The 24,477-nt window shown below is 28.4% G+C and overlaps 2 protein-coding genes and 1 long non-coding RNA gene across 3 annotated transcripts; 2 read left to right on the top strand and 1 right to left on the bottom strand.

Annotated features, from left to right (window-relative positions):
• The first annotated feature begins 2,313 nt into the window (after nt 1-2,313).
• Nucleotides 2,314-2,885, top strand: LOC135923090 (uncharacterized). Its single transcript, XR_010571127.1, has 4 exons — nt 2,314-2,436; nt 2,480-2,545; nt 2,586-2,643; nt 2,758-2,885. It is a non-coding gene; the product is annotated as an uncharacterized LOC135923090 (long non-coding RNA).
• A 57-nt stretch (nt 2,886-2,942) lies between these two features.
• Nucleotides 2,943-14,283, top strand: LOC135923635 (uncharacterized). The gene is made up of 21 exons (XM_065458492.1): nt 2,943-2,973; nt 3,024-3,110; nt 3,394-3,612; nt 4,077-4,177; nt 4,241-4,382; nt 4,456-4,535; nt 5,880-6,145; nt 6,353-6,486; nt 7,259-7,369; nt 7,729-8,002; nt 8,134-8,249; nt 8,568-8,691; nt 9,369-9,581; nt 9,755-9,964; nt 10,506-10,606; nt 11,248-11,307; nt 11,563-11,621; nt 12,236-12,366; nt 12,590-12,753; nt 13,546-13,902; nt 14,113-14,283. Exons 2-21 carry the CDS (start codon nt 3,066-3,068, stop codon nt 14,236-14,238), a joined length of 3,033 nt encoding a protein of 1,010 aa, XP_065314564.1. The 5' UTR covers nt 2,943-2,973; nt 3,024-3,065; the 3' UTR covers nt 14,239-14,283.
• Nucleotides 14,284-14,289: 6 nt separating this feature from the next.
• On the bottom strand, nt 14,290-17,489 carry LOC135924032 (G-protein coupled receptor family C group 6 member A-like). The gene is made up of 3 exons (XM_065459080.1): nt 16,200-17,489; nt 15,999-16,122; nt 14,290-14,318 (listed from the first exon to the last, which is right to left on the bottom strand). The coding sequence occupies exons 1-3, from the start codon at nt 17,487-17,489 to the stop codon at nt 14,290-14,292; spliced, it is 1,443 nt and encodes a 480-aa protein (XP_065315152.1).
• Between the last annotated feature and the right edge of the window lie 6,988 nt (nt 17,490-24,477).

Genomic DNA, 24,477 nt, shown 5'->3' with positions numbered 1-24,477 from the left:
ATAGAAAAAAAGAATTAGCACCTACTTTATTATAGGTTTAAAATTTTTTATAGATTTATATGCTCAATGTCGGCTAATATTTTTTTTTAATTTATGAGGGTTAATTATTTTAGGATTTCGATGGAAAGTTTTAGTATTGACAGATACCAATAAAATATCGATCAGATATCAAGTATTGGTGTATCTCTTATGTCTGGTAATCGATAAAAAAATATATTACGCTATCAGGAGACTCTTTTTTAGTTGTTTCTTGTTCGGCTGTCTTCCTTAGAGTCGCTCTCTTCTTCTTCCTCTTCTTCATCGACGTCAAAGTGTTCCTCGGGCTCGACCTTTAAATAATATTTTTTAGTAATATAAAATAATGATAAAATATAGTAGTTAAAGAAATTATTCTGCATGATGCTTTGAGTGCATATGATTTATGGAATAGAATTGGCACTCTTTCATATGCCATACAAAATAAGTAAGGATGTGGTGACAGGATCTGCTTAAAAATAAGTGGCTAACATAAAACTACAATAGAGCGCACCCAAATAATAATTAATGGATGACAACCGGGTTTAAAGGATAAAAAAAGATGGTTAAAACAAATCTTTCGCAAATAGGAAAACCCGCCTTAAACCCGATAGATATATTTATTTTTTAAAATACCATTGTCGGCACCTATTTCCTAGTTTCGGTATGAATAATAAAATACCACCCCTCAAACTAGGATTGGCAAAATTTTTGATTCTTTTAAACAATTAAATTCAAATACCAGTTGCTACTCAAAGGTAGACATAAAATATCGATCTTTTAATTTTAACATCTAAATTTTGGAAGATATCAATGATAATTCACATATAAAATTTTTAAAAACATAAAATATCATTTTTAAAATTTATTTGTATTATTCTAATTATAATTTTTTATGGTAAATACTAAATAAAGTAAAATAAATTTTAAAAATACTGACGTTTCTGTTATTTTTACTAAATTTATAAGTTTTTATTTTACTAAACTGTAAATGAATTTGAACCTGGTTTTTTAGAATATTAATTCCTCACTACATTGAGATTAGAATTATATAATTACCAATTAATTGTCAAATTGAAATAATGAAATATAAAATAGGTATTTTTTTAATCTAATAAGTAATAATTACTAGCACAATTTGACAGTTTTCATATAAAAAATTTTAATTAGAATATAATCAATGTCTTTGCTTTTCTTTTTGCATGACGGGCAAATTTTAGCTAACATCATAGCCGAGTTTTTAGGTGTGGGTTAAACTTAATTAGGCTTAGCCAAAAAATCGGCTAGAACTAATTAGGCACATTGGCTAAGATGGAGTTTCAAAAAATTGATAATTCAATTTCAAACTTTTATCAGATTGTAAATCAAACTATATTTTATGTCTCCTCCTATTGCATGGCGCACAAGGTTAAATGATAATAAGATTACATTCGGATTGATAATTATTTTAAATTGAGCAGACCCGGGCTAAGATACAAAGCCGGTGGCTGAGTTTGGAACTGAAACTAGGGTTGTAAACCTGAACAAACTTTACGATTTTTTTAAGAAAAATAAGAAAGTGTTTCTAAAATTGAACGAACGTTAAATTCGAACACGTTCGACAAAAAATGAGGAACGCGTTCACATTTAAAGTTCGTCAAAAGTAAAAGAAACGCCGTTATCATTTATTTCAAAAAAAACAAAACTTCAATCACGAATGCATTCAAAATGAATGCGTTCGTTTACAGCACTAGTGCTAAGTCATTTTCAATAATTCTATATAAAGTGTGTTGTGACATTATTTAGCACAAGTTAATACTAAACTTCCCATACATTCGGCTTAACAGCAGGTTAAAAAATGCTCTCTTCTATATACTATAATACAAATGATAAGTCGATTAATTGGCTAGACTATTTGATAAACCCTGATCAATTAGACGCTTATATATCATCTAATAATAAAAGTTATAATTATGAATAATAAATATTAAAATTTAAATAGGCCAATCAATTCCTGATCTTATTACTCAAGTCATAAATAGTGCTTTATTTTTAAACTTAAATAATAGGAATGAATTACTTCATAGCATCGAGAGTAATTATAGAACATGTTCTATATTTAAATATTCTTTTTATAGCGGGCAAATGTTTGAAAATATCTGATAAATCTAATAATTTAAGAATTTTAGTATTAAAAATAATAAGCCATTTACACTGGAATATATCTTATTTATATGAAAGGTATAAGTATAAACTAAATTATTATTATTTATATAAATATAGCTTGCAATTATATCAAATATGGGATTTGCTTGAATATTTTTCCTTGCTAATTGATTATGAAGACTCATCTGAAATATTTATAAATATTGAAGACAATTTGCTTAATTTAACAGACATTCAAAATATACAATTATTTTGTCATATTGTGAAAATAAGAATGTTAGTCTAAACATTTCATTTTTATACAATATTAAATATTTAGAATTCTTGATATTATTTTGAAAGAAAATTTACCCAATAAGCCCAATAAATTATATACATTTTCAATGTAAAATATACTTATTAACTTATAATGTAAATTTTTTTAGACCTGGCCAAATTGATCAAACATTAATAAAGAATTTACATGATGCAATAATCCATAAAGTATTTATATTTTTTAATGTTTGCTTATTCCAACATATTAAACCAGAGGTTATTAATTACTAGTTTTTTTTTAAAATTATCTATTATAACCTTCAATTTTAAACACTTTTAAAGTACAAAACTCAATTAGAAAGCAGAATTGCGTGGCTTGAAATATTTGTCAAATTGTTGAACAACTCTAATGTAAAACTTTATTGTCCCAATGAAAAGTTTTTTACAGTTAAATATACCTTTCAAAACCCTCAAGAAACTTTTCCTCAAAATGATAAAGATAAATTATTCAACATAAGTGCAATCAATCTAATTAACAATAAAACTCTGAATTACCAAGTTTTTTTTTTACTAATCTCCTTCATTTCAATATAAATATTTTTTTATAGATTCATTATGATTTAGCAGTATATTACTTCTCGGTCAATAACATGAATATGGCTAAAGAACATTTCGAACATGTATGGGTGAATAAAGTAAACTTTCAAGTCTTTACATTTAATAACTATGAAAAAAAAATTTTTTTTTGCTTTATTTAACTATTTGTTTTGTTGTCAATTAGTAAGTAAGCACAATATTGTACAGGGTATTTATAATTCAACGGTGATAGCATGACTCTATTATTTGATATTACATAATTTACTATAAACGAGCCTTACACACACTTAATAATATTTATTTATTTTTTTGAATAACTTATTTTCAATGATTTAAAAAAGATAAACTTTAGAATTAATTTTTACCTTTCTATAAATTAAGAACGATGAATTGTTCAATGATTGCTATCTAACGTTTGATCTCAACACTTTATACAATTACTGTCTGGCATGTGGTATAACTACAGAAACTCTAGATTTTCCCGTAGGAGAGATTGATGAACGCAAAGTAGTCGATGATAACCATTCATCACTAGTTACTAAAGGCTCGTATAGTTATGAAGCATTCGATCGAATATATTCTGGCATCCAAAATGCTAGAGTAAGTTTTATTTAGATAATATGAATAAACGAGGCAAATAACTATGAAATTATCTCAAAAGTCGCTTCCCATTTTAAAGTGATCTCATTTTGGTACATCTTAAATGAAGTTAAAATGCTCTTCAGAATAAATTTTTTGAAAAGACTAGAATGTTCAAACAGGATTTTCGATCGTATTTACACAAATTCAAAATCTTTTACAAGTTTCTTTTGTGATTTTAGCAAAAAAGTTGCATAAAAAATTTTGATTTTTAAAATAAACAAATTTTTGATGCTTTAATTGAAAATAAATATATAAGCAATTTTAAATACAAAAATAAAAACATGCCCAAAACATAATTCTAGAAAAAAATTTTAAAGTTTCCGAAAGTTTTGTAACTTTTCGAATTTTTTTTAAATATTTTGGACATGGTCTTAAAAAAAAAGAAAAGAAAGAAGTTATATTATCTTTTATGCTGAATATAGGAAGTTCTAAATGTGCTGAAAAGTAATTTGTCCACAGAAGATGAATTGGATTTGAATAGTTTTCAAATTGTTTACAATGAAATAATCAACAAACAATTATGGTACATAATTTTATTATATAAGATATTTTTTAAATATTAACATTTATTTAATATCTCTTCTAGGTCTTCGGAAGACGTTAAAAAACTAGACATTCTATTTCTTTTAAAGAATATTATTGTCAGGGAGAATTCCGCCTTAATGTACGCTAGCGTCAAAAAGATTTTCGGCGATATGACTAAGGAAATTCTCGAGTATTTTACGGAGGTATTAAATAATTATATATATGCATTTAATAACGATTTAATTTTGTTTAAAAAAAACGAAATATTTATTATAGATTATTCGAGAAATTTACACGCAAAGTCAACAAATCAAGGACATTAATATAACCCGCGCGCGAATCAGAGGCCTTATAATGTAAAATATACTCTCTTTTTTTTCATGAAAAGTAAAGGCATGACATCGCGCTACTTTTTTTAAAATGTAAGAAGCTTATTTAAAGGATATAACATATCATTTTACCTCTTAAATTATCATTTCAACACTTGTAGCCCGCGTTCACAGTTGGGGTGGAAATCTTGGCTAAGTATACAAAAAAATCAAATATATTTTGTACAATTCTCCGCGAAAAAAATCTGATTTGCCCGGGAATATTTTAGCCCGTGTAGAATATTTTGCCCCCGTAAATTTCCGACATTTTTTTTCCCCAATAACTTTTTTGTATATTTTTTAATTCTCGACAAATATTGCAGATAGAAATCCTGAAATCCCTATTTCCCAACCTCATAGGATTTTCCATCCTATGTTTATCATTCTTTTCAAAAAAATTTATTGTGAAAAAATATAGATAAATTAAGAATACTTCCAAAAAGTTTTAAATGCAAATTTGTCTGAAATTCACAAATGTTTATACAACGCATTCCGACATTTGTACATTACCTACCGTGTAAATTTAAGACAATTTTTTTTGCCTATAGACATTTGTCTACTTTTTTTAAAATTTATACAAAAAAAATTAACTTAAGAAATAAATTAAGAATACTTTTTTAAGTTTTATTCGAAATTGTCGGAAATTCATATTGTGGTTGCTCTATACTACATGTCTGAATACATTTCCGGTCAAATCAGGTTTTTCAAAAAAAATTTATGTAGAAACAAGACGTAAATTAAAAATATTTTGACAGTTAAAGGCAAAATTGTCTGAGTTTACGGTGTGGGTAACTCTATAACATGTTAGAATACACTTTCTAATCAAATCACATTTTTCTTTTTTAGGTTTTTAATAAATCAATCTCAGTTGAGAGATTCCTATATATTTTCATATCTCAAAACGTCCTCATATATATATTATAGAATTGATAAATAAAGCTGTTTACAAACAAATAGATTATAAGGGTCAACCATTTTTTAGCTGGGTTCCTAACAGGGAGTCATGATATAATTTGAAAGATTTTTTCCACGTGTTTTTTTTTGTCTGCCTTAAATAGTAAAAAATTTATCTTCTGGAGAAAATGAAGAGACATAGTGAAGTCCTCAAAAAAGGGCTTTTTTAATTTCCAAAAGATTGTATTGGAGCCATCAGGTCTCAGCTCTCTTCTGATGATATATTGGTAGGTTATTAGAATATTTTTGGATGTGCGCCGCTTTTAGGCTTCGACTTATTAAATTTGTAAAAAAAAGGCTTAAAATCATATTAAATGCTTTATATACACCCTATTACCATTATCATTAGATACATACATTTTTGAATATTTTTTAAAGTTATCTAGCCACGATTTTAGTTGATCGGACCTCTAAAAACGTATCCCTTTTATTGGGGCTTTGCGAAATTTTGCGGGCAAACATAATTCCCCGTGAAACCAATCAGGACATAAAGGACCAACTCTCGAATATCGTGAATGCGTTGGAGCTTTCGGCGAAAAAGACGGCTAAAAATACAAGTGTCAGCGATGGCGACACGAAAATTGCCGCTAAATCTCTCAAATCCAAATCTACACATCTTTTAGACGATCCAAAATCTTACTCCGGTTATTAATTACTTTATGAATTTAATAAAAAAAAATCTATAGCCATTTTTTTTAACTCTCTAAAAATTAGGAATTTTTTCTTTCTTTCTTTTTTTCTTTCTTTTTTTCTTTCTTTCATCCTTTCATTCATAGTCAACCTATGGGGTCTGTTTTATTGACCGCGTCCAAAAGAAATATTGATCAAGTTTTATTTCTTTAAAAAAAAAGAGGATGATGATCTCGAAATAACGAATCTCAATATGCGGCTCTTGAAATGCAAAAACCCTTGGACAGTCAAGGATATCCTTCTAACGTTATCCAACGATTACCAAAAAGAACCCACGTTTCTATCACGTTTCGATGTTTGCCTTCAACAAATATATATATATATATATATATTTACGGAAAATACAGTAGTTAATGGTTGGTTGGGCTAGCTTACCACGATTAATTATTTTAGATTAGATTAATTTTAACCAATTGTTAACATAATAAAATTAGATTGTAAATATGATTCCATAAACAATTTATTTTGTATCGTTATCCATAAGCTCGGAATCTTTACTTATAATTCTAAAAACCGAACGTAGTGATATACATCGAGCCTAATTTTAGTTTAAAGACCGAACCCGAAATTTGTATTAAAATAATTTTATCTAGTTTTGTCTAAAACTGGCAGATATTTTTTTTTTGATTTATTTGTTTGCCCAGTCCTGCTCGAATTTATTTAAATATAGAAATTAATGTTCCTTTTTTTGCAGCTAAATATTATCGAGTTTTTGGATCGTTCACAAATATATTAAAAAAAAAATTGATCTATTTGGGCAAAATTTTTAAAATATATCAATTTTATTTCAAAGTTAACCCGGCCCTATTTTGAAAACAAATATCTAGTCCCTTCCTCTTCCGGTTCGATTTAAAAAAATATATTGGGCTCCGCTCTACCCAATTCTGATGAATTTTTTTTTTTAAATTCGGTTAGGGCCTACTTTTGCAGATATCTAATATTAACTCACCCTTGCCCACTGCCATTATTAATGGCGTCACTTTTTTTCGACCTTACTTTGCAGCCCGCTACATTATAATGACATTTAATATAAAGGCTTATTAATATATATTTTTTTAAATTGCCAGGATATGCTACCGCGCCATCTTCTGAATTCGTTGGTGAACCTTCCAACTGGTATAAGGCGAAATTATATCCATTTGATTCTGATCAAAGCGCGGCAATGCCAATCTACCGAAGTAAAATTCTCACAACATTCCGTGATTGTAGGATCTTAAACTAGAGCCCATGAATTCGATATTTTTGGACCAAGCCTGGCCCAAATTTTTAGTTAAAATGAAGGTACTAGCAGGAATTTGCGCCGATTGCTGCCTTCTAGTTTAAATTCCTATAAAACCGGTATAAAAGGAGGTAAGAGGACTTTAAAGGGATTTATATCCCTTAGCTTAATGTGGAGAAAGGGTGAACATGAATTCTAGGAACCTCATTGATAATCATGTGACCATGCTATTTTGCATATTAATTTCTTGAATTTTTTTCCAAAGTTATTATAATCTTTATTTTGACAAACATAAAAATGTATTTTTTTTAAATAAAGAAATATAGATTGGCTCAGAATTTGATCAGGTGTTGCGAAACGGAATTGATAAATTTCCAAGAACAGTATTCCAACTCCTCTCAAAATAGTGCCAATAAAGATCCCCTCTACCAAAATTCTTCCTTGTTACTCAAGTACGTTCGGTGGGAACTCCTATTTTGTCGATTGCGGATAGAGCTACAAAATAGATCCGCGATGGCAAATGATAAGAATTCTTACGGGCTCATAAATGATACCAAAGCGTTTCTGCATAATTTGCAAGCCTTTGAAAATGGTATTTTTATGTTAAGTATCAATCTATTTATATATCGTTCATTTTCCTTAATTTTGTATCTGCGTATATAAAGTAACGAGGTATGACACATGTTTAACCTTTATAAACCCTATTTTTTAACGCTTTTATAGATATGAATATACTTAATTCTGAAATCGTTTGTGCGGCCTTAATCTACTTGCTGAAGAATGAAGAAGACGAATATTTGACCAATTTCTTCCCAAATCCTTCCATATTCTATATGAACGTAAATAATTGTTTTGATTACGTGTTATTAAGCGGAATTTATATAAAAAAAGTTTTGACTTGCTTATGGATAAATATTAATTTTTAATTGTAAGTGAAAATACGCTCAACGTTTAGAATATTTTTTTTCCCATAAAACGTATTTGAGAAAATATGAAGATAACGCTAATAAAGCGATGAAAATATTCAAGGCTGTTATCGAGCGGACGGACTCGGGTCGGATTTATATTGGGCTAGGTTCGCGCTGGGGCTCTTTAATTTATTCGTTATTATTAATATATAAATCTCTCACTCTTTAATTTTCTCGAATCTGTAACAGCTGGCTAGTTGCTTGATCAATTTGAAAAACGAATTCAATAAAATCGATATCGAGAAAAAGATTTTTACCTTGCTCGACCTGTCACCCGCCACCAAAATAGCCCTCTCCAAGTTTTGGGATCTAGGTAAAACCGTATAAAAAATAATTTTTTAAAAAACATATCAAAATCTTTTTGATTACTTTTTGAAAAAATGTCTGGTTGTGGCGGCAACCGAATTCTGAGACCCTAGGGGTCGAAATTTTAACCCAGGCCTAGATTTAATTTAGCTCGGTCCGGGCATTTATACATGAGCCTGATTTAAAAAAAACGTTTTGAGGCCTAACCAGGAATTAAATTTCTATTTTGATCAATTTTCGCGGTATTTTGTAAATTGGGTTGAAATAATAGAAATTACTTTGAGTGCCGCGCAGTGTTGTCAAACGGTTCGATTTGATATCTAAAAGAAACGGCGAACTGAAAATTATTACTCAAGTCTGAAGATTTGGTGTATAGATGGCCACGAAGATTTGACTTCTATTAGTAAAAATCTCTAGGCCTTAAACAATATTTTCTTGTATAAAAATATTTAGTCGGCTGTAGTTTTTTAATTTATTTTTATTTTTTTAGGCCCCGTTCCGAATTTTTTTTTGTTTTGAAAAATTATGCCAATTTTTACATTCGAAAAAAAAATACTATAAATAAAGCGAGGAATTTTATTTCGCCAGGAAAATTTGCCTATCAATTGGAACGTGCGATACAAATTTCGGATTATTTTTTTAAAATTCTTTGCATGTTATTTATTTATTTGTGAATTACGGAAGTGAACACGCTATTCTCGGACCCCTCGGACCTTAACAAAAACGCTCCTTCAAAATTACCTAGCGTGATTAGCGGCGGTCAAAATCCGAACAAAAACAAATGCTCAACCCCTCCGCCCATATTTAGCAATCTTGCCACACATTCCGCCAGCTTGAAATTCCCTTTGGACGATAATTCCCTGCCCGGTAACGGCATACTGGGCCTTGGAGGAAATGGTTAAAATCTTTAAAAAAAATTAAATAAGGTTATATCAATTTATCTCGTCTGCCAAAATAATGAATGGAATGAATGTAAATAAACGAAAAGAAGAAGCGTTAAACAAATATTAAATTAACTTGACATCGAATAATCTTCCATTTTTACCGCTTTTGCATTTGAAACCAAAAAGCTCAAAATCAACCCACGAGCATTTTACCCCTGCCTCCTCCCCCTATATTCCCTCACCCGCCCCACCATCTGAGATACCTGATTCAACATCAGCACAAACAAAACATTCAAAGGATTCCTCTGTTTAACTCTATTTTGAGGATACCTCCGCCAATGTCTAACGCGATCCGATCTACCCCCTTTAATATGGGTTTAAATATCAACTCACATGGTATATCATTTTATTTTTTTTTAATCTCTGCTGCGAGAAAAGAAAAGAAAGATAATAGTCAATTAAATTCTAATCCAAATTTTTAAAAATTTAATGAAGGATTATTATTCTTTTAAGCGGAATAAATAAATTATTATTATTTTTTAAACATATTTATAAAAGTGGTTTATTAAAAAATAATATAAAATTTTACCTCTTCTCTCAACTAATAAATAATATGGTAGATAAAATAAATTATGATATTTAGACTTAAAAGAAAGGAAGAAAGAAAGAAAGGAAGGAAGAAAGTATAATCAGAGATTGTAACAAATTGAAAAGAGTTGTGATTCTACCGTTTTGTTTCCGATTCCTGGAAGTGTTCTAGAAACTTTAAAGTTACAGGTTCAGTTCCTAGGTTTGATCCGATTCCGGGGTCCCAATTTAAAGACCGATATGATGGGTTTATTTCAGCAAAGAAGCAAGAAAAATTGGGGGGGGGGAGACGGTCAATTTTTATTAATTATTTACTAAATTCGCCTAAACTCTAGTTATTTATAAATAGGCATGGACGTCGATTTTAAAGTCGGGTACATAAACAATTACCTCTCCTTGAATGGCGATAAAATTTTAATGGATTTCATCAACCAATTGAACATTATTCAGGTGATTCAAGACTCCATTTATTATCAAAACTTTTTTTTACTAATATAATATAAATTCTGTTTTCGCTAAAATTTTTCGCGTAACATTTTCATGAGCTCTTTTTTTTTTCGAGGAAAAAAAATGTTCAAAATTATGTCAGTTTTTTAAACTAAATTTTATATAAAAGCCAGGCATATAAATTTTACTTCTAAATACTCGATTCAATGACCTTATTCTATGTCCAAAATCTTTTTCTTTTAAAGAATTCGAAGTTTTAAAACTTTCAAAAGTCTTTAAAATTTTTTATTTAATTTTTTTTTAGAATTTATATATTTTGGACATGTTTTTATTTTTATATTTAATAAAAAAGAGAAGCTTATGGCCTCGTTTAATGCGATATGTTAAAGCGGTGAGGTATTTAACGTTACGTTATTTACGAAATCAGGCCAATAGAAAATATTCGATGAAAACGCTTTGATAAAATTCGAAAAACATATGTTGCGCGGCGTATAGTTTAAGAATTATTATCGCTGTGAAGAATCAGCTGTGATTTTGATAGTGGTAAATACCGCACCGCTTGAGCAAAACGCGTTTACTATAAATGCAGCTTATTTCGTTAGCCTTATTTAAAATTATCTACCTTTTCATTTTATATTTACAAGGAACCCGTGTATATGACTTTAATCGGAAGTTGTCTATTGAAGATTTACTCATTAGTCAAGGTATTATGATTTGTTATTTATAAATATTTATTTTTTTAAGGCCGTGTCCTAAATCTAGTTTAAAATATGTTAAAATTTTGGGAAATTTATAAGAAAAATTTATATTTAGAACATATATCCTATTTTCTTCTTTTTTCGTTGAAAGTTACGACGAAAGTTTCCGAATTTAATTTTTGATATTTAGAACACAGCCTAAAAGAAAATTTAAAAATATTATTCATACATTTATTTTATCTTGCAAAAAAAATGTCTTAGGATGAGCTGTGCTTTGATTTTGTATTTCCGTACCTTCAATATTGGCCATCCTTATTACTGTAACATTTTTTTTTTGAATATTAAAATTTGTGGTGAAATTGAATAAGTTTGCTTATCAAATTTATTTGTAATTCTATAATACCATTAAACTTAGTGTTTGTTATACGGCTCGATTCTTGAAAACGGCTAACCCAAAATTCTAGCCAAAATATTATTCAAGCCTGGAGATTTTTCTCATAGATGGTAGAGAGACATCTATTAACAAAATTTCAAGGCTTGCATAATATTATTTTGGGTAAAATTTTCATTTGAATTGGCGAAACCGAGCTTTTTAAACAACTCCATATTTAACTCGTTTGCCCCAAAAAAATCTGTTGTCGTCTGAATTTCGATATTCATATAAGAAAGAAGGAAAGAAAGAAATAATATCTAATTTTAAATTAAATAAAGTCCCATTTTTTAAATATTACTGGAATTCGACCGAATCCAGGAGTATCTCGGTGTCCAACCTATCCGGGCTCGATTGGGAACTTGTTCTCGATTTTTCTTTAGGAGTAAGAAGGGATGTTGGCGTATTGCAATTATTTCGCAGTTAATATTATATTAATGTATCGGATGGTTTAACACTGTTTACCTAACTAGATAACCAACATTTTAATTATTTTAATTTTAGATTTCCTCAGTACAAAATTAACGAGCTGGAAGACATCCTAACCTTTTGCACTAACCAAGCATTAAAGATTTGTTCTAACCCAACATCTTCCAGGGTTCCTTGGTTGTTACTTAGAGCTGATATGGAATATGGTTTATATATATATATTCCATTATTTTCCGCTACTGTGTCAGATTCTCATATTACCTATTTAAGAAGCTTTAGATTATTATGTTTGTTTAAAACGAATGAACTTCAGGATGTAAACTCCTTATCTTCACCCCCTCCACCCTCCCCGATACCTTCCTCCAAAATATACCTATAACTATTAAAGGTGAAATCATTTTACCAATTTTTTTTTTCCTTCCTAAAAAGTTAACAAAAACTGGTTCACAGCCATGGGATATTACAGCCAAGCCCTTTTCGTACAAACCAATCTTGGAGAACCGTCGGAATGTAGGAAGGAATTTAAAATATTTTCTAACGACATGTACATCAGGATGACAAAATGCTGCGTGGAGATGGAATCCAATATCGAAGTTGGTAAATATTTTTTGTTGAAAATCAACCCTCTATTAATATCCACGAGAAGGAACCCATTTTGAATTACCATGTGGAGATGGGGGGGGGGCGTATTCTTAGATTTTTTTTAAAAATAAATAAATGAATATCTGGAATACACCTAATCATGACTTCGTTTAACGAATAACTATTTTACACTTGAATCTTTCGCCCATATCCTAATGTATTTGTAATTATTAATTTTTAAGTCCGATTGGTATATATATACTATATTTACATTTAAAAAAAATCCTAAATATTTACATAAAATTTTAACCAAAGAATAGGCGCTCATAGTTATTCTAAACTTTTGAATATTCCTGTATCATGATCCTGGTACTAGCCCATATTCTTGTTTTTAATGGTATTAGACAGATTAGGTTCGATTTTATTTTTGATTATTAAAAATTCTGACTCGACCTTTTATATTAAATAGTCAGACATCATAACTATTAGTCGCATTCTGTTTTAAAAAAAATACATTTTAACTTTATTTAGTGGTGGCTGTTAATTTTTTAAAGAAGATTTAATATAATCTATTTTTTACATTTCGGTGGGGGAGGCCACGCTGCCCCACCATGAAGTCGGCGCCTATGTTGTATATAATATGATCCTATCCAAAAAAGACATATTACCTCATCTAAGCCATATGGTTTTGTTTTTTTTAAAAAGCACTTTACTTTATAACTCGTGATTCATCACTTAAAAAAACAAATATTGAACTATTTATTCACCGATAATAATCAATCACTTTTTCTTTTAATCGACAGGCTGCCCTTATATGCCAATTAACAAACCCCGTGGATTACGCCAGGGCATTTCAGGTCATTTCGCAAGCCCTGGCCACCACTACGCCCGACACTGGTTCTTACTCTAACATTCATAACACTGAATACAGTCCTTACACAGATCAAGACGTCATGGCCGAGGACCTAATCGCAGGTAACGACAATGGGTTCGACAAAAATACGACAAAACCGCAGAATATTTACAATGGGAAGCAGGACAAATTTTGCTTAGCCTCCGATAGTCTGTATGATATGATGTGGGATATGACGCTGGTGGAGTACGTAGGGTCTATGCTGACCAGCTTCGAAAACCAGTTCAAAATTAAACGCAACAAATTAGTAAAAATTTATCAATCCAAAAAAAAAATATCTTGATTACTTTTTTTATTTGTTCAAAGCACCAATATAAAATTGCGGTTAGAAATTAGGCTTATAATATAACCAAATAATTTTAAATGTTTTCACTTTCAAGGATTATCTTTGAATTTTTTAAAAACAAATCTTATTATACTATATTTATTGAATATATTATTCTATATTGCATATTAGTTGGATATAATATCGGACCCGAATTTCAATATGCACAATGCTCGAAACATACTTAATGTAGCGGTATCATACAAAAAATCAAAATTGTTATCTTTTTTGGTAACAAAATACATTATTAATAATTGACAAATTACGATTATGTATAATAAATTTTTTTTAATAGTGGAAATCGCAAATTCAACGTGTTATTAATTTATTATTCATACCTTTTTTTAGAATATATATTTAAAATTTTGTATATATAAGATTTTAATTAAAATTATAAATTGAGAGTGTAAAAAATAATCATCAGAATGCTCTGGCTATAGTATTAATATAATTATAATATAATATTCCTTCAAGGAAAGAATTTTTTTAGTATCTTTAAATTATCGAAAACGGGGTGCTTGAGCCTATTACCTTCGCTTTATGTCATTCTCATTCTTCAAGTAATTTTGTTAATTTGTAGATTTCCTATCGTATTAATTAATATTATGCATTTTATTTTAATTCAGGATTCTTATTTTCCCCCATAATTACTCTTAAAATACAGGATTATAGTAAATTTGAATTTAGTTGATGACAAATTAAATTCTATAGTCATCCACCCTTAAAAGAAGATTCAAATTCTACATCTTGCACTTTATACTTGGTTTTACGTGAATAAGATTATATAGTATATTTTCCGGCGCTGCTCTATGGTGGTTGTATATTTTCCTCCACTCCTTTTTGAAGGTTGATGTTAAGGAATTACACCAAGTCGAAAAAAATAATAATTTTGCTCTCATCTGGCCAAGAAAAGAAAGGAGAGAGCATCGGTTGGTGAGAAAACTCAACTTATACAGATACGACTTATTGGGACAGAATTTTCTCTACTGCCGAAATTATAACGGCTAGATTTCGCTATTGAGACTTAACAGGAAGGAAATCAATAGTTGGCTTTTAATAAAAAGTTAGGAATTTTGAATTAGCACACACTATTTCCTGAAATTGTATTTTTTTGCCGACTAAAACAGTACTGCTTAATTATCCATTTCAGTCATGGTTTATCATTTTTGAACTATCTGTTAACTAGGTTAAAAGATGCGATATTGGCTAGTAAAACAGGAATTTTCTTTTTTCGAAACTTTAATGTTCTTTGAATAGTATTTGTACTTTTAATGTTTGTGATAAAAAAAACTAATCTAGATTTAAATATTCTATTTTTACGAATCACGAAATTAATATCTAGTTATCATATTTAAATTTTGTTATATAAATTTAAGAGTATTTGGTATTTTTTAATAAGATTATAATTGATAATATTTTTTCAAATAGACAATTTATACAAAATACTGAATGTGAATTCTATATTTGATGGGGGAAAAAAAGTAACAATACAATATTATTACAATTACAGAAATAAACTAATTGGTTACACTTTGAAAGAAAGTCTATAAAAGTAAAAGCGAATATAAATAATATAAAACATCTTTTTTTGGAAGAATTTTCTAATTATAAATACTAAAAAAGAAAATTTTTTTTCCCGCGTCTCGTAAATTGTTAATTTTACAATGATAGTAGAATTTTCTCTTTCACGATAATTTGATTTTGATTAATTTTTTTTTAGAAAACACTGGATTATTTAAAAATGAATTTAAATTTAAAATAACAAGTAGTTAGTAGATTGAATATCAATACGCTCAGAAAAATTAAATAGAATAAAATGACATCGAAGAAAGGGTTCAAAAATGTGTAAAGCATTAAAGCGATAGTCATGCAAACTAAACTAAAAATAATGTTAATTTTAAAGTAATAAATTTCTTTAAACATATTATACGATATATTCTTAAGTTTAAAAATATGGTATAAGCACATCGCCATAATGGAAAATTGAGATGTTAAGAGTAAACTAAAATAGGTATAACTTTGAGTGTACAATTTACAAAATATTTTAACGTGAGAATCAGCATTCGAATTTCTTTGAATGTATTCTCGATACAAAGGGTTTAAGGTTGAATCAGCCAGTAGGCCTACAATATTTATTGCTAGCTAAAAAGAAAAAGAAGGAATAAAATTGTAATCATTGCTTATCAAATTGTATGTATAGATATTTATATAATTTATACCTGCAAACCTATCATACCAAATAAAAAACAGTACATGCTTTTGTAGTTTATTTGATCATTTTTTTGGTCTATTTTGAGACTAGAAAATCTGGTAGATAAGCATTTTATTTTAACCAAGAATGACGATAATATGAAATTAAAAGATAGCATATAAGTTATTTGAGCCATTTCGCATGTTATTTTAGTAATTCTGCCGGTTATAAAAAGTGCCGAAATGATTCCCAATAGAATTCCAAGTAGATTAACGTTCATAAGGATCAATATCTCTGATCTGAAGGCTAGGTTATCATAGCAAATTAGGTATAGTAATAAGAAGATCATAAAAATAAACAAAGCTACGGATCCCAAGATCTTTATAAGATGTGGCCAAAAATAGACATTCCCTATATATCTTACGGGTAATGCTACGCACATGCTTTGATTTTGGTTCGCCCTAAAATACTTTGGGCACGTTAAACACGGTTGTGATATTTTCGTGGTTAATATTTGTTTGAAGACATCACAAGATTTACAGGTCCAGCAACATAGGGAATCAGTCGGTATAGTCAAAGTTCTTATCTTCAGATATTCGCATGGTTGGCTACAGCTTGAACTTGGAATATTGCTGAGCTTAAAAGATTTAGGATTCATTGGCCATTTGTATGTTTCTATTATATTTTGATTGTTTGACATATGTAACCACTGAAATTCGCCAGAGAAATTTATGGTATTCGATTTGGTGTCGTGTATGCCAATTTTTATGGTAGCCAATCGATTGTTTGTCCACTTTTTATAATTTTCTATAATGAAATGGTTGTCAGTCACTATTCTATCTTGAAAATGGATTTGATTTGTAATTCCAGTGAAATTTATATTATCAATAAAGGGAAATATAGCTTTATTAACTAAATTTGATCTTAAGCATTCATTAAAATCATTTACCGAGCATTTATCCTTTAATAACTTTATCAAAGCCCTAAATAGTATTTCGGTAGAGTCTACGATGAGGGCAGTTTGATGAATAAAAATTTCATCATGAAAGTCTTTCAGGATCATGCTGATATTCTTTTGAATATTAATTGAAAATGGGTTTGAGCGATACCTATTTACCTTGATCGCAGTAGTCATGTAATCTCGAAATTTGGTCCAAAATTTAACCAAATGTGAATTTGAATTTATTATTATTATGGTACCTAAGGCTATGTTCGCAACGCCACTCTTCTGAAGAGCATATGATCCCGGCCAATTGTTTAAAGCTATGAATATCAAATTTGTGGCCATACCATTTGTTAGTTGTTTGAATAACTTCATGATCCAAATGTATTGATATCTTTTCACCAAAATAATCACGATTTTACTATGCCTATAGGATAACAAAATTTCTCGTAGTTTAATTTTATATTCATATTTTTCTATCGATAAAGCATCAAGGTTTGTAACAATTTTTACATCATGCTCAATGCAAATATTTACTTTTTCGAACTCGTTCCTTGCTCTTAAGTAAAACCTGTTATAATAAGGATCATTGCTACGGATCACATTGACAGTGTTCCATCTAAAACCTTTCAATATTTTGATTAAAAGTCTAATGAATGACGTTTGACTGGGAGAAATGAGATAAGTATTTTGGTATCTTGTATTTATTTTAGTTTTTAAAGAAAATAAAAAAAAAATAAATTATGATGACATTAAAAAAATCTCTTTAGGTGATGGAAAAATTTGGACAAAATGTCAAAGGCTAATCAATATACGATAAGATATTTCTTTTAGATGGCAAGAAGAAATTATAAGAAAGAAAAAAAATTGATATTACTATTTATATTGTATATGTATACTAGGGATATAAATTTATAGGGAAATTATAAATTGAGGAAACTTTCCCGAGAAACAAGGAAAAAAAAATGAGAAAATTTCCTTAAAAAAAATTAAATTACAGGTCAATATTATTTTAAAAAAATTATAAACTATTAATTATATTATGTAAACAAATAAGATATAATTTCAAGATCTCTCTCTAAAATCGATCAATTTGTCATTTATCTAGTAACATTTAAATCTAGGTATCCAGAAAGTCGGTTTAATAACATCCAATCCTTTATCCCTTTATCAACCTTATTGTCTTTAAAATCAAATCCGTAATATCTTGGGTCAAGTATATAAAAAAATTATTTCCGCTTTTTTTAAAATATATTGTTCGATCTATATCGTTCCGTAAAAGGTCTCCTGATATGAATAAATCCTTGAGGAACGTCAGATCAATTTGATCTGCCCGCTTCCACTACCTCTATTTGTGTAGAAATGACTTTGTTAAAATTGTTTAGTTTGTAAGATCATTTAAAAAAAAACTTCATTATACATGAGATTAAGTTTCTTATCTCTATAAAAATATGGAGTTAACAGGCCATGAATTATCAAAACTATACTTTATAAACGAGTTGGGCTAGGCAACTTTAAGGAACAATTCTATTTTTATCTTTAAGTAGTTGTTTTCTTTGCTTAAATGTGTAAAAAAAAAATTTGAATTTTACGTATTTTAAAATATTCTGAGCGTTTGAAACCAAAATTTAAATTGGCAAATATTTTATTTGCTAGACCCCTTTAAAAGCAAATTAGGTTCATGAGATGTAGACCCAATTCATTCGATAATTGTATATTCGTTTATCACAAGTGTCCGGGCTTTCTTCATTACTCGCATTATCCTTTTATTATGATGTTAATTTTTGTGTTTCATAGCTCAATCAATTACTATAATAAATTCACTAGATATATATATTCTCCTTATGCATATTGGCCCCTGTTTCAGTTAATTTATAGAAAATGGGCCTTGGGATTGATATAATAAAATTTATAATACATTTCACGCCCTTATTTGTACACCCATCATTAATAAGGGTCAAATTTATTATCTTATTTAATCCTTTCATAATCGCTTGTTTAACAAATTTATACTGGGTAAATATCTTGAGAGCTAATAATTGTTTTTTTAAAGAATTGAAATAATTTCTTTCAAATAGACGTTGCATTATGGAAAATATGGACAATTTAATATAAAATGGCTGTTCATAAAATCATTTTTATTAGTTGGATAAAAATTAGAAGAGCAAGTTGGCCTACCCTATCCTATATCTCTTTAACCTTCAATCCTACTATTTATCCTTATAGTTATTTATTAAATTAAATACATTTCAGTCAATAAAAAAAAATTTCCTTCCTATGAACATTACCAGAGTGAGCTATTATTACATAATCGAAAATGAGTATATACATAATAAAACATTAATTATGATATATGAACCAAGAAGAAAAAAAAATATTGTTCTTAAAATATGGTAAAAAATGCTGATTATTTGATCAAAAAACATGAAATAAAAATTGGGGAAACTATAGGGGGGAAATTTCGAAGTTTCTTCCGGTAAATTTCCTCTATGTTACATCCCTAGTAAATACTAAATTATAATTTCTTCGAAAAATTAAAAATTTCTTATTTTGAATATTTGAAAAGATCATTTAATTTAAAAAAAAAATATATAACGATAATAGACACGCCAATCTTGTATAACTGTTATTTCTTACATATTCATGGAGTACATTGTCTTCGAAGACGGAGAAATTAAAGGGAACCCGTAATAAGCTGAAAATGCAGCCACGAGGTACAACTCGTTACTGGTAAATGGACCAATTACACCGATTAATGTTTTGTTCATGTGACGAATCAGTTGCAACATTCTAATCATTTCCAACTTTTTATAAAACATATATAGTAAATCATATGGAATAAGATTATAATATACCTGCGCTCTGATAGGGTTACCGCAGGTAGATGTTGCTAATACCCCGACTTTAATCCTTTTTATATTAGGATTTATCTGCTTATATTTATCATATTGGTCATGATTATCGATTAGACAGTTGTCGAAATTTAATTTCATTCCCAGGCAAGCCTTCCTGAAGGCGTACAACATGCTATAGGATTGAATCGCTAGTTTACCCTCCTCACCTTTATCACAAATAAAAGAATTTGACAATATGGATGGCTTGGATAGTTCGAAGAAGGCCCCAATAATAAAGTCGGCATTTATGAATGACACTAAAGATAGATAAGGAGGCTGTGAGTCATCGTACGACTTATTAAAAAGATTATCAAATATTCTAGTGCCCATGTCTAAATAATATAATCCGCTTTTGTTGATAAGATATTTATTATCGGGGAATAGTTGTGATTTATCGGTGCTCATCAAATCTGAATGATTTTGATCGCTGTTATTATCAAATTTCGGTATAAGCTTATGACTAAATGCAATGTAGCTGAGACAAATAAAGGCATTCCAGCATTTTAGATACATTAGAATACGAGGGGTGATGATGCCAGATTATAAAACGTATTAAATTAATAAAATATTAATATTTATGTTAATTTAATAATTTAAATTTATATATTTGTTAAAATTTTAAATCCGGGGACAATAATGAATTAATTTTGATAAAATATTATTTTATAAATATTAGTTAAATAAATATATAAATGCTTTTAGTCCTAATTACAATTTCTAATCGGAAGATCTAAATTGATCATTCTTATAAAAAAAAATAATATATTAAAATGTTTAATAGCTAAAAATATACTTGCCAAATTAAATGCTTAAATTTCTCGATTCGTTGTAAATAATTTAACAGGTTATATTTTATTTTAGATCTATTCATAGGTCTACAAAAGCCAAATGTTGTATTCATGCCCTCAAAGCCCTTGGACTAAATATTTTTAGCCCAGGCCCAACTCATAGTTAATAAATACATTCGTAACGCCCCGGCCTAACGACTTAAAAATAATAAACTTTTATTTGGATATAAAATTAAGGTTGTTAGTAAATTTTGTTCAAGTATTTATATAGAAAAAAAGGGTAAACAAGTGAAAAAAAATTTAAATTTTCTCAGGTCCATGCCTATGTAGGTCCAATTTGGCTTGGGTTGCATATATTATTATCACCTGGTCCAGATTATACTTTGCTGTCGTTAAGACGATATTATTATCCGCTATTCGACCGATAATTTTTAGGCTAATTTATTTCAAGCAAATATAAAACTCTACACTTCAAAAGGAAAGTCTTCTAAAGATGCAAAATTTGGGGCATAGATGCGTTCATGCCCACCCCCATCCTAATTTTTATTTTTTAAAAAATTAATAATAGAATATATATACTTTATTTTAATTATATATTCACAAAATTATATGATAATTAACATATTATCTTATTAAAACAAATAATAAATATTTATTCATATTAATATAAATCAACACAAAATTTAACAGAAAAAATAATAAATTCCAAATTAAATGATATAAAGGTAAAATATAGTGTAAAATGAAGAATAAGGAACAAAAGTGAGTCTAACGAAGATATGTAGAGAGAAAACTGCCATTGCAACTTTGATAATTCGCTTTAAGGATAGCTATAGCCAGTCTCTGTCCGAGGAAGAAGCTTTCTCGCGGACTGCCAGTATGCGTGCGTATGTGAGATCATAAATCCTTTAAAATACGCGCTAAACTTGAACCACCAGGACCTTTCAGATCGGATGGAAAGCGGCCTGATAGAATAACCCTGATCCCATTGAAAAGGGGTCAATTCCTGATTTGGCTATTCTTGTATAGATCAATTAGCTTGATCCAACCCAAACTCCAAACCTATTTGAGCAAAAAGAACAATCTATTCAAAATATTATTAATTGTACATTATCCATTTTTATATAAGTTTCATTTTTATTGATTTCTTCTTCCATTTAAAAAGTATACGCGAAAGTTATTATAAAAATATAAAAATTGAAAAAATTTTATAGACCTAATAACACCAATTTTTCAAAAGATTACGAACGCGTTAGAATTTCCACATTTTTTTTTTGAAGCGTTTCAAGTTTGATAGCAGTGTTGTTAAACTATTCGATTTACAAACCACCAGAAAATATAGTATGTAATCTAGAGATTTTGTTCATAGATGAAGAGGTTTGGACATCTATCGAAATCTCAAGGTTTGCTTAATATTATTTTGACTAAAATCTTAATTTTGAAATCGGCCAACTTATAGACAAATGTTTAAGATGTGATATGGATGGGTAAAAAAAATTGGTAAGTATTATTTAGGGTAAAATAAACATTTTATGATAAAATATTATATCAATTTAAAGATGCCTCCATAAAGCTAATCAAAATATATTTAAGAACAAGAAACACTCATTTATTTAAATAATTTTTTTTTCAAATAATATTTTTGAAAATATATTAAATATTATTGAACTCTTCAAAAAATCAACAAAATAAAATGCTTTTTAATAGCTTTATCAAAATTAAAATATAAATAATTAATGAGTGTTAATAATTATAATTTTATACCGTTCCGCTTTTATGATAATCCCTCATTTTTAATTATTTTAATTGATCAATCCTTTCTAATTAATTTTCTTCTTCTATATGATTAGAAATTTCTTTAACCTGACAGAACGTTTTTTTTTACAAGGCGCATTTTTTTTTACTAATCAAAAAATGGCACCACAAACTAATAAGTTGTTTTTTTAATTTAAGAAAACTTATTATTCTCTGTAAAAATGCTTGTAAGAAACCGCTTTGAAAAAATATACGTTCTATCTAGAAATGACCTTAGGGCATATTTAATTTTATAAATTTAAAAAAAACACCTATGACTTGGGAAGGAGTTTGTGCCACTACATTGAAATACTGCCTTCCCGTACGCGATCGACGTTAAAAATTTTATATTTTCCAAGTGTAAAAATAGAAGCTCACTTAGTGTAAGATCTACTAAACAATCGCTTAAAACAGTATTATTTCAGGCTAAAAAATTATAGATGATAATCGTACCCAATCCTTCTTATTTTCGTATTGATTTTCCAAAGTATCTTTTTCGTGATACTGAAGTATTAAAGTTGCAGCCGGAGACGTCTTTATATTTTAAAATATACCTCAAAAGTTTAATTTTTTTATATTGATGATATAGTAATTATTTTATATATTACGGAATTCTATTCATTTAATGTATATAATGCCATGCTCGCTACAATACACATAGAATTATTTTATTTGATTAAAGTTATTCAATTTTGGTATTTTAATATAATATTCTTCCATTATTCATATAGCTATCACACTTACTCAATTGATTAATTTCTTAATCCTCACGCACAAACTTCCGCATATCAAACTATTAACTTTAATATTCCTTTCTTTTCTATTATATTTCACTTTTTTAACATATGTTTTTTTTTCCTAAACTTATCTAATTAATCCATATTTGCCAAATTAACACATCTAATATATATAATTCGAATCACTTCTTTTCATATGGGCCCTAATTAATATAAAATTAAAAAACTAAAAAAAATTTTTCACATAAGATTAGATTTTTTTTCAATGATATATTAAAATATCATGAGAGGGAAAAAATTTTTTTTACATAAGATTAGATTTTTTTTCAATGATATATTAAAATATCATGAGAGGGAAAAAATTTTTTTTAAATAAAAATTTAATATAGTACCCTTTAAACGAACCATTTAATTATTTTTGGTAAAATTTGTTTTACTTATATAGCATATTACATATACCAACATATTTAACAATACTATATATATATATTAAATACAATTTTAACATTAAATATTATGCAGAATATCAAAGTTATTTAAATGCAGTACAGGTACTAGTTTTTTTTTACTATTTCTAAGGCCTACTCAAAACATACATCTTTGCCTATATTTTTAACTACGTTTTCCCCATTTATGTCAGTTTTGTAAACAAATTTTAAAATATAGATAAAATTCATATGAAGGTCGGTTGTATAGATCCAATTGGCATTTGTATCATGATCAAACGTGGTAAGGTTTGAACTGATGCAAAAGGATTCTGATATCTCCCTAATTCAATCATTAAAGCGATTGTGGGCCTTAAATCAAACATTATTTCGAACATTGACATCGTACCAGCTATGGTAATGTCGTGGAATACTAACAAATTAATAGGTTTATGACCCGAATCGTAATCCATACTGTTTATTTTGGGGAATATCAAATGTTTTGAGATAGTGGATATTTTACATTCATCCAAATAGAATCAAAATGTTAGGGCGTTTCGCATAAAATTTTGTTTAATATTCCCATTAACGTATTCATCAAAGTCGAATTCGGTACCATCAGAAATCTGACTATTTCGAACACGTGATTGTAACATTTTTTGAGATTTATAAATAACAAATCATCTTCGGTCTTTATATGAAACGTGTCGTATTCTTGCATTAAA

The sequence above is a fragment of the Gordionus sp. m RMFG-2023 genome, chromosome 2, assembly GCF_954871325.1.
Source record: "Gordionus sp. m RMFG-2023 chromosome 2, tfGorSpeb1-WG-v2, whole genome shotgun sequence".
Lineage (NCBI taxonomy): Eukaryota > Metazoa > Nematomorpha > Gordioida > Chordodea > Parachordodidae > Gordionus > Gordionus sp. m RMFG-2023.
Note: the sequence above shows the minus strand (reverse complement) of the source record. Positions and strands in the feature narration are given on the sequence as shown.

Excerpts from the sequence above, each read along its gene's own strand:
- LOC135924032 (XM_065459080.1), bottom strand. The coding sequence starts at position 17,489 with ATGAAGTTATTCAAACAACTAACAAATGGTATGGCCACAAATTTGATA. Across the intron at positions 16,123-16,199 it reads TTGGTATGATAGGTTTGCAG|CTAGCAATAAATATTGTAGG; the intron begins GTATAAATTATA and ends TTTTCTTTTTAG. Across the intron at positions 14,319-15,998 it reads TTGTAAATTGTACACTCAAA|GTATGAATAATAAATTAATA; the intron begins GTTATACCTATT and ends TTCTAAAAAAAG.
- LOC135923635 (XM_065458492.1), top strand. The coding sequence starts at position 3,066 with ATGAATATGGCTAAAGAACATTTCGAACATGTATGGGTGAATAAA. Across the intron at positions 4,178-4,240 it reads ATAATCAACAAACAATTATG|GTCTTCGGAAGACGTTAAAA; the intron begins GTACATAATTTT and ends TATCTCTTCTAG. Across the intron at positions 13,903-14,112 it reads AAATTAAACGCAACAAATTA|TTGGATATAATATCGGACCC; the intron begins GTAAAAATTTAT and ends ATTGCATATTAG.